Source organism: Chelon labrosus (genome assembly GCF_963514085.1).
Source record: "Chelon labrosus genome assembly, chromosome: 6".
NCBI lineage: Eukaryota > Metazoa > Chordata > Actinopteri > Mugiliformes > Mugilidae > Chelon > Chelon labrosus.
The window spans coordinates 19487976-19498040 of NC_140342.1; the positions used below are offsets into that span (position 1 = coordinate 19487976).

Here is a 10065-nt window from a genome sequence, read left to right on the forward strand (position 1 = left end):
ACACAAAAACTTGCATTCAACATCGCTATGGCTCCAGATGAGAGGCCCATTAGGCTTATGATAAATAGCCTTAATCCTTTAACCCATAAATTATATATTTTTGTTCTTTGGCTATTCACAGACCATGCACTTCTCAGAACCTGCAACTGATGTCCTCCTAGCCCAAAATAGACTTTAGAAAATGCTAGTAATTTTACTGTCACTCTTCCCTGTTTCGTTCACCTTTCCACAGAGGACTTCAAAACTGCACGTGCTGAGATGATCGGGTTGTGATTGGATTATAGTGAGTCACTTGCGACATGAGCGAGCAGCTTACAGCATGCATGATGACTACCAGACAATCCCTGGTCCAGTCCAGGCAGACACCAGTGCAGACTGTCTGGCCAAGTGTCTGTCTGGTGTCATGGTCGGTGTCTGGCACACTGCGTTGCCGGGTCGGCCTGGCGCTTCCTCATCCTCTGTTCTCTCTTCCTTTAGCTTTAAAATGAGCTAATTAGAGGGTGAGTTGTTTCATTTGATTTGTTGCAGATTAATGAGAATCAGAATTATTTCTCTAATTACCATTCGTATGCCAACACAAGAAAAATTATCAGATAATAACGTTTAATTTATAATGTGAAAATTTAAGCACTAACAGTTACAACCACAGGAAATCCAATGAAACTGCACCACTTTATATGCAGTTACTATAACCTTGCCCCTGCTCGTTGACCCCTGACAATAACGATTGTGGGTGCATTGTAAAAGTAATCTCATCAGTGTCCTTTACCAGGTGTCATGTTCATGTCTAGGGGTTAAAGAAGACTTTAAAGCCCGTCTATTGTCTGTCTGCATGGGAGGAGTCAAACACTTAGGGATTACAGGGTGTTATGTACAGTGGTAGTTCTGGATTATACAACAGGACAGTTATGCAGTACTGGGAGGGAGCCGGTGACCACGCAGCAGTTGTATCATTAGCAGCGTCCGTGCAGGAAGCTGGAGAGACATCATCTCGCAACCTTTTTCCTGATGCATACAAGGGGTTTTGCATCTATACCTATCGCACACATTTGTTCAGACAAATCTTTTCGTTCGGTTTTTGCTTTGTGGAAATTTGTTTTATTAGTAGTCTACCACCTTTTTAGTTTCAAAGATTTCCAGGAAGACTGGATTCAAAGAAAAGCAAGAGTGTCTTCTGGTGTTTGGGACAGGAATCATGTACAACAACAGACATAAGGCCATCAACACAGAAAGAAGCAAGAAGAACATAAGAGGAAAAACATGTGAGTGCAGACACTTTGTTTAAATTGCAGGATTTGACGGCGATCATTCAAGCCACGACAACCAATTTAACTCTTTTCCCAATCTCAGGGGCTCACCTGAAGACGACTCCACGCCAGGATGACATCTTCACCCTGAAAAAGGCGGAGACAGAGGAGAACACGGCAGAGGAGAGGGAACAGTGCACGACGCTTGGGAAGGCCTTGTACAATCTGACCCACTCGGAGAAGGTGATGGATGATCTGACATTTGGGCGGCGGGTGGGCCTCTACGAGCTCAGGGGGGAGATCGGCTCTGGCAACTTCTCCCAGGTTAGATTGGGAATACATGACCTGACCAAAGGTGAGATTTCGGTTGCTTTGCTTTCTTCTAACTCCTCCGCTTTCAGGTAGGACGCGAGCCGGGTGGTTTTAAATCATGGCTGGCTATGGGGGACATTACTAAAACTTATTAGCTCCAGAAACAAATTAAAATTTTCTTGATGCACAATCATTAACATGATGGTGTCGATACAGTTGGTTAAAGGAGCAGGATGAAATTAAAGTGCATGATTACCTGATTCATTGGAATGAATCTTTAAAACATGCAAACACTACCAATATATGACGCAGTTGCAGATTATTACGAGGCATTAGCCTTTACATCAATATAAATATACAGTTGTTTTTTTTTTTGTACATATATACAAAAATATGGAGGCCTTTCTGTCAGCTAATATTTACAGATTTGATTAGAACTCAAAGTTTTAAAACGAATGCCAGATTGATCGCACAGAAAAGACTTCAGTTGACCCAGGTCAGCATTTTTCACAGTGCACAGCCAGTCTGGGTCATTCCAGATATCAGAAGACATAACTAATCCCATCAACCAGCCACCCTCTAATCCGCACTCAGCTTTCACAGCTTGTCTATAATGCTGCTGATAAGTGGGCATGCTGTGGAAGTTATTAAAAGGCAGAAATGAAATTAAGATTAAATAATAGAGAAGGTAGAGAGTTTATTTTTTTTATCCTTGTTGCCTCACCGTCTTTGTCTACATCTTTCTTGTAGAAAGAGTGGCTGTGAAAGTCCTGGATAAAGTGCGTCTGGATAAATGTTCCCAGGCTCTTTTCGCCTCTGAAATCTCGTGCATGGAGAAGCTGGCCCATCCCAACGTGGTGCGCCTGTACGAGGTGGTGGAAACGTTCAAGCGGCTCTACCTGGTGATGGAGTACGCCAGCGGAGGGGAGCTGTTCTCGCGCATCACCACCAGGGGGCGCATGTCAGACCTGGAGAGCAAGCTTGTGTTTTCACAGGTTTTATCTGCAGTCAGACACATGGTGAGACACAGAGAGAGATAGACCACAAAATCGAACCACAGAATTATTTTTAGAGGCGACTGCACACCAGTTAACATCTGAATATGCGTTTTACGTTTGTTTTAGATTTCAGAGATTGCATATCTAAAAAGTTGTGCAGGAAATCTCATTACGTGTTCCCATCTGATGAAACTAAATAATTAGTTTAGTATTTTTTATTCTCTGATATTTAGTCTCAGTTTTAGTAGCTTGGTTTTATTTTAGCTGAATTTTCTAATAGTTTAATGTTTAAATGTTTCAAAAATTGTTTAGTTTTTACTAGTTTTTTAAAATGGTTGTCACTTCTGAAGTTCAGATTTGATCAAATAGACAAAAACTACAACTAAAGACTTTTATATGTTATGTGTCACCCTGTTTTTTCAGTTAATTTTTAGTCTAGGTTTTATATTTTGAAACCTAGGTTTAGTTTTAATTAAGTGTAATTACCTTGCTGCAAGTCTAACAATCTAAACCATGCATTTGTTTTTTTCCTGCTCCAGCACGATAGAAATATAATCCACAGGGACCTGAAGGCCGAGAACGTCTTCTACACCAGCACCTACTGCATCAAAGTGGGGGACTTTGGTTTTAGCACATACTGTTGCCCCGGCGATGTCCTCCGCACATTCTGTGGCTCTCCACCTTACGCGGCTCCCGAACTGTTCAAAGATAAAGGTTACGTCGGTCAGTATGCAGACCTGTGGGCGCTGGGTATCCTGCTTTACTTCATGGTGACTGCCACGATGCCATTCAAAGCTACAAACACAGGCAGGCTTAAGTGCTGCATCCTGCAGGGCTCTTATACTATACCCACCTACGTGCCACAGCCATGCCAGGAGATTATTAAAGGCCTCCTGAGGCCAGTACCCGTGGATCGCCTCACTGTAGCAAAGATCATGTCCAGCGACTGGATGAGAGGGGTTGAATACCCTCAGGCCTACCCAGCTTGCAGAGCTACGCCCTCCCACCTGGTTGAGCCCAACTGCATCCTCACCTCAGATGAGTTAATTGTGAAGGAAGCGCTGGAGGATCTCGGCATCACCAAGGCCCATATTCTCAACAGCGCGGACTTGAGAAGCCCCATTACAGGGGCGTATCGGATTTTACTCCATCGGGTTCAGAAGAGGAGGTCCGTGGAAGCCGTGGGTTACATCCAGACATGCACCAGAGAGTCTCGGAGCAGACTCGGATGGAAGGCCGGGTCAGATGGCGCGCTAAACAAGCGCCACTCTGTGATCTGTGTCGTCATGTAGTTTTGTTTCTTACAGAAATATAGGGAAATTTACTAATAAATGTCGGCTCAGGGAAATTAATGACATTACTTTCATGCCTGTAAATCAAGTATGAAATAATAGTGAGAAAAATAAACATATACCAGCACCACTGGAGCTCAGCATGCTGTGTCCTGTGTCAAAACTCCAATGTGGATTTAGGGAGAGGGTATCCTCCAACAGCTGTCCTGTTGTCAGAAGAGGTTGTAAAAAGAGCAGAACGTTGTATCATGTGTGAATCTAGCCATGAAAGTATGATTCCCTGTCCATGCAAGTAGAAACAGTTAGCAAACTGTGACCACACTTGGCACTGGTAACTTCCAAGTTTTTTTACAGCATGATCTACGTTTAAACCAAACGGGCATTTTTTGGGGCATGTGGGCTGACAATGACCCGGTGACTCCTCTTCCAGTAAGCGAACACGAATGTGGAGTTTCAAAAGCACCTGAATGTTTTTTTTTTTTTTAAATGAGTCAAATGTCAGTCAGAGAGCTAACAGGGGAATTACATTTCATGCACATTTTGATGTCTGGCTTTGTCATTCTATCCTTTGAGAATACATCTTTGATCACATAAATGGGAGCTTAATGTTGCCTGTTTATAGTTTTTTAATCCTCTTGTGTTGAAACCTTGATACGTTAAGCCGGCCATCAACTCTTAGACATACGTTTCAGCTGTTGCTGAGCAGTAAATAGTTCTAGGGAGGAAATATGAGATGAAGTTGGCTCATTATTATTAATGATAAACCTCTCAACAAATTAGTAAGACTAGCTCCTTTTCATGTTTCCCTTACAAAGAAAATGCCATCATTATTGTCCTTAGTGATCCTACATGAAAAGAAAAATCACTGTGTAAAGTTTGCACTCTTGTTTGTCATAATTTACATGTACGGCATATTTAATGTTAAATAAAAACATAAAGAAACGTGTGTGCATACATATTTTTGGAAAAGTATCTGCAAAAACAGACACATACAGGCAAAAAGTGAGAAGACAGATAGCAATAAGTAACATGTACTGTAAAAATTACCTTAGTTGCGTTCAAAGATGAATGAATAGGCAATTAAGGGAATAAAAAGGATAGATAATAAAATATGTGAGCAAGCCGGTCAGTAAAATTTGATACAGCAAATAGGCAGAGATCAGACACTCAGCTGCGCATTGAACGACTTTATAACCATGATTGAAACTTGCATCACAGTAAAGTTACTCTGATAAGAAGAATTGCAGAACTCTTAATGTTTCTGCCACGTATCAGGATAATACATTTGATTCACTGTGCGCATGAATCAAAGTAGCTGTTATGACAGGCTCTGAAGTAAGATTAGGTACGACAAAATATTATGGCAATAAATATAACGTCGTGACCAAATACTTCTGTGGCATGCAGTGTTTTACAACTGCTTTCATCTTCTCTTTTTAGTCCATCCTGATTTATAATTCTATCATACATGTCAATTTTTTTAATTTTTTTTTTTTTTTGGCACTGAACTCAGCCCAGGAGTTTTCAGTAACACAAGTCTGCTTTCCAGTCCCCCAAACGTGTTCCAAACATCTTGTTTCCTGTAATTCATCACGTTTGTTTCAATGTGAAGGGATTTTTCCCACGTATTGTTTTCATACTTTTTCACTTTTTTCCCCTGGATAAAAAAAAAAAAAAAAAAAAAGATAAAAAAATGCATCTACTGTTTCTGCCAGCCTATTTCTGCCCCAGCATGCAAGAACAGAAATCCAGCGCACATATGTCAGCTATGTTGTGGTATAAACAAAAAGAAACGAAGCCTCATCACTGAAATCCTTTTCAAGCTGCAATCCAATTCTTTGACCTGGAAAAGCGGTGCATCTGTGAGTCAAGCTGTGCAATTTCAAATGTCTATCAATATTCTATATGCCATTAACGTCTTAGTAATTATAATGTGTTTGCCAGACTATCTATCATTTTTGCCTTTGAGCTAAATTGGCAAACTATTCAAACAAACTCTTCCACCTGTGAGCTTGGAGGATTTTTCACTATAATTTCTTGATTGCCCTTCCTTAAATCTTTTTTTTATGGCTATACAACTCCAATCTCCTTCTCCCTCCCTGGTGAATTAGCTGAGCAGAGCTGACTGAGCCCAAGAAGCTTTCACACCTCTCCTTTAATCAACATCAGATAATTAATCCTGTGTCGTAATTTTCTATTGAGACACACCAACTTGTTTGTTTCGTCTTGCTGTTTGCAAGACGGTGCTAATGCAAGGTAGATGTGTGTGTGGAAGCGATCAATCACTCCGCAGATAGAGTCAAACATGGTGAATTACTCACAGCTTAGATTTTATCATATTATCTGCAAGTCCCAGCAGTTCTTGTGAATACCCATGAAGATGAGAGGGTAGCACTCATAGATCAATGGGGATATCCAACTCTGTGTCAGTTCAGACGTTGTGCATATTTCTATCTGCAGAGTTTCTGCTCTTCGCTTTTAGGATCCTACTGGCTTCAGTTGGGTCTAATTAGTCGTGCATCTTGTGCAAAGCAAAACAAATACAGCCCGGTAAAAAATTAAAGTTGCATTGCAGGAAAAATGCAATGGGAGAAAGAAAAATCGAGTGTTTACTCGGTTCGCGTGCTTGGTCCGAATGGAGGATGAAGCTCAGCCTGCATCAGTTGAGAAGCAGAAATAATAATAATAATAATAATAATACATATATATGGGTGCATGTGAGTGGTGAAAACAGATGGTTGGAAAAAAGCTTCACAGAGTCACATACTACATACAGTAAAGAGCGAATGACAAAATAACTGCCTGTAAAACGGCGAACTTGTCATTTTGACTTATGAAATATAAGGCATAAAAGGGAGTTTTTATCGCAGTGCTGCTTTGTTCAAAGGTCTTTTAAGGTGTGTCTGGTTACATATCTACTTGTTAAATAGAGCGTGCTTGTGTCTTCTACTGTGTTAAAGCATAGTTAAACAGGTATTGATGACTGTGCAGCTAGAGTTCATTCATTCATTCATTTTCTGTAACTGCTTGTCCTGTGAAGGGTCGCGGGGTAAAAGTAAAAACGTTTCATTATGTCCAAAGAGAAAGTTAATTAAGTGTGTCCCCCGTTCTCTTTTTCACACACTGTCACAAACTCTGAGTAGAAAACATAACCATAAACTTATCTGAGTCAGACATGATAAGACAGTTTACTGAAATGCTTTTATTGGAACACAATAAAACACGAAATGTGCGAAAAGACATATAAAAAAGTTTCAAAGAATTTAAGACAGAGCTTCTCCTTTTTCTATGACGCTTATAACAAAAAAGTTGAATTATTTACTTATATTGACATGTGTTTTCATATAAATGTGTATTTTATAGACATATGGATACATTACAGAAGGGATCACTAAACATTACATTTACATTCCATCACCATTTGGACAATTAAATAGCTTATTTATTAGCAGATGACTTTTAAAAGGAAAGAAAACGGTCATGAATGTTTGTTTTTTCTCTGAAGCAGTCATGTATTTAAAGACGTTTTTATATGTGTCGTGTGCCTTGAGAACATCTGCGACACTAAGCTTTTGACCTTTGACTTAGTGCAGAGCGAAAGTAAAAGTAAAGAGCCACAAAGATTTCCTTGGCCAGCCTCCTCGCTTGCCTGCCAGCTTAGACGCCATAAAATCACAACAAAACCGCTTGTTGCCAAACAGAGCTCTCAATAAAAGATGGCAGACGGCGGAAAATGAGCAGCGTCGGGTGCGCCGAGCCTCAGCCCCTCTTGGGCTGATGCGTGTCCTGTGAAAAATAAAGACACTGGCTTGAATGTCACTTCAAAGCACACAATCAGATCCTCAGGTCAAACGTTTTCTGAAGCAGTTACCTTCCTGTTCTCAATCTTTTTAATCAGTTGTGTGGCCCAGTCTTCCCTGGGGTCCGCACAATACCGACGGCCCCTCCTCATGGTGAAGCTAAAAAACAACAACAATTGATCTAAGTTTATTTTTAGAAGCACAGAAAGATAAGTGAACTGAAGAGTGTGATCAGTTCAGATTTTAAAGTGGCCGTTCTTATTGTTTGACCTTACATTACGGCGGGGATGTTGCAGCCTCCATCGGTCTTCTGCATTCTGTATTTCACTACGTGTTTTTGCATGTTGTGGCCCATCGTTTTCACATATTTCAGACAGCAGTCATCGTAAGACACTGGAATATCAGAAATGAAGCAAATTCAGTGTTCAATATTTGAACAATTTGTGCCACGCTGAATCAAGATAATTGATCCAGTCAATGAGTGGCAAAAAGTGTTGCATGCTGCACGATTATGACTTTTAGATAAAGTGCCTTACCTTGTGCCAGTGACAGACAGACACAGGAAAGGATCAGCATGAAGAAGAGCGTGTTGAACTGCATGGTGATGTCCTTGGTGGCGGCTCTGAAAAACAGCAGAAAGGAAAAGACTTTTTAGCCTCGGCTGCAATACGTCTTATCGCTTTGTGATTGTTGACCCCAGCTCCTCCCCCGCGAACACCTGAAGCCGTGTACCTTGAACAAATATTAAACACCGGCTGTCTTTGTGTTGCCAGTTTGTGTGTAACGACTCTTTAATGAAACCAACTTTTAAACAAATCTCTTCTTTTTGCATCACCTTTTTTGGGATATTTGGATCTCCATAAATCTTTGCTATCTGTCGCCTTTTAGGTCTTTTGGGTGTGAGTCAAATTCAGTTTTACAGCTTCTCAAAGACACACAACATTTTACAAATAAGGATTACTGATGATCTTCCACTCTGATTAAAGTCTGGCACAACTGCAGGACATTATAAAGTTGTACAGTTTATTAATGTGCCCTGTTATTTAAGAAGTAAAGTTGCACGAAGAAATGCAACAATTGCTAAAAATGATATATTAGAATATGGATCAATAATCAACAAGCCTATTTTGATCCAAGAAATCCAAAGGGCATCATCTCTGTCTGCAACAGAGATTCTTAGACACCTCAGGTTTACTCACCTCTGATGCTCCAGGTGTAGTCTGTAGCTTTCTATTCCTGTGTCTACCAACCTGTACAGGCAAGGCACTCTTTATAAGCGCCCTTGTGGCATTTGGCCAGGATCATATTTCAATAAAGCTCATCTCTCAGTTCTTTTTTTCTTTTTTTTTGTTCGGTTGAAATCCGACATCAGTGCTTTAAAGCTTCATCCTCCAAAGTTCACGATTCACGTAGGAAACAAATTACTCTTAACACCAGCCCACCCCTGGTTGCCCCATTATAAAGGTTTCACAGGAAGACAGTTTTTGAATGAATGTGCAGTTGTATGCAATCAGTGTTTGTGCAGGAGAGGAGGATGCACACGCATCTTATTTAGTCTACATCTTGACTGACTAATTGGAAATGCACATATCTTACGGCAGAATTAGCTCCCCTGATGCCTGGAGTTGTTGTATTTGGATTCTGGCACCTTAAACCCTTCAAAGGTTTAACATCCCCTCACACTGACAGTTACATGTTGAGAAATACTCCTAATGGGTGCTGAATGGAGGTGTCAAGTTTGCTCCTTCTTAAAGAAATGTTTGTCATCAGCTCTTACCAAAGGGTTGCTCTGTGGAAATACTCAATGGACCGAAGGCTCCTGGGTGGTACTGCGTTGCAAAGCTTTGCAGACACATGTCCACCTGTTCTAGCTCCCCGACGGCACTGACAAGAACGTGCTGAACAACCAGGCTACTTCAGGTCTGCTCTGTAGCGGAAAATATATAAATTCACAAATATATAAACATTTGATTGAGAACATTTAATATGTATCTTCCATCTGTGCTTGTTTCTTGTTTGTTCTTCTTTGTGGTGAACTTTGCTTTGGTGGTTCCTGTTCCAATTTAAGCCAACATTTCAGCTATTCAACATTTGACACCACCAAAGGGTGATGCATTGCCTTGCATACAAGTCACTCTACTGTTGCATTCAAGTGTATCTCATTAGGTTGGTTGAATCTTCTTTTCCCTGCTCTTCGTAGACTGAGAGTTGCACAAAGCGACACCGGTGTGATACCTAAAACCTGCCTTCGAGGCCATTGGACTTTTGTGCTGGGATGCAGCTCTTGAAGCATTTGGAAGCTTCTTAAAACACACAACTCCTTGAGGTGGAGGGTCTCAGAACAGATCAGGTGAGGTTACGCTCCCACCATCAGAGAACACAAAGCCGCTGACAAAGAAATGTGGCCTACTCTGAT

The 10065-nt window shown here is 40.8% G+C and overlaps 2 protein-coding genes across 2 annotated transcripts; one reads left to right on the forward strand and one right to left on the reverse strand.

The window, feature by feature from the left end:
• Positions 1-1195: 1195 nt before the first annotated feature.
• On the forward strand, positions 1196-4789 carry LOC311489610 (serine/threonine-protein kinase NIM1-like; the record flags this gene model as incomplete). Its single annotated transcript, XM_084546756.1, has 4 exons — positions 1196-1262; positions 1351-1602; positions 2310-2578; positions 3097-4789. The coding sequence occupies 4 exons, from the start codon at positions 1196-1198 to the stop codon at positions 3847-3849; spliced, it is 1341 nt and encodes a 446-aa protein (XP_084402882.1). The 3' UTR covers positions 3850-4789.
• A 2247-nt stretch (positions 4790-7036) lies between these two features.
• On the reverse strand, positions 7037-8967 carry ccl25a (chemokine (C-C motif) ligand 25a). Its single transcript, XM_084547256.1, has 5 exons — positions 8849-8967; positions 8186-8271; positions 7925-8042; positions 7721-7808; positions 7037-7635 (listed from the first exon to the last, which is right to left on the reverse strand). Exons 2-5 carry the CDS (start codon positions 8247-8249, stop codon positions 7609-7611), a joined length of 297 nt encoding a protein of 98 aa, XP_084403382.1. The 5' UTR covers positions 8250-8271; positions 8849-8967; the 3' UTR covers positions 7037-7608.
• Between the last annotated feature and the right edge of the window lie 1098 nt (positions 8968-10065).

Coding starts and splice junctions, on each gene's coding strand:
- ccl25a (XM_084547256.1), bottom strand. CDS start 8,249: ATGCAGTTCAACACGCTCTTCTTCATGCTGATCCTTTCCTGTGTCTGT. Junction 8,043..8,185: donor CTGTCTGTCACTGGCACAAG/GTAAGGCACTTT, acceptor CTGATATTCCAG/TGTCTTACGATGACTGCTGT. Junction 7,809..7,924: donor TGCAACATCCCCGCCGTAAT/GTAAGGTCAAAC, acceptor GTTGTTTTTTAG/CTTCACCATGAGGAGGGGCC.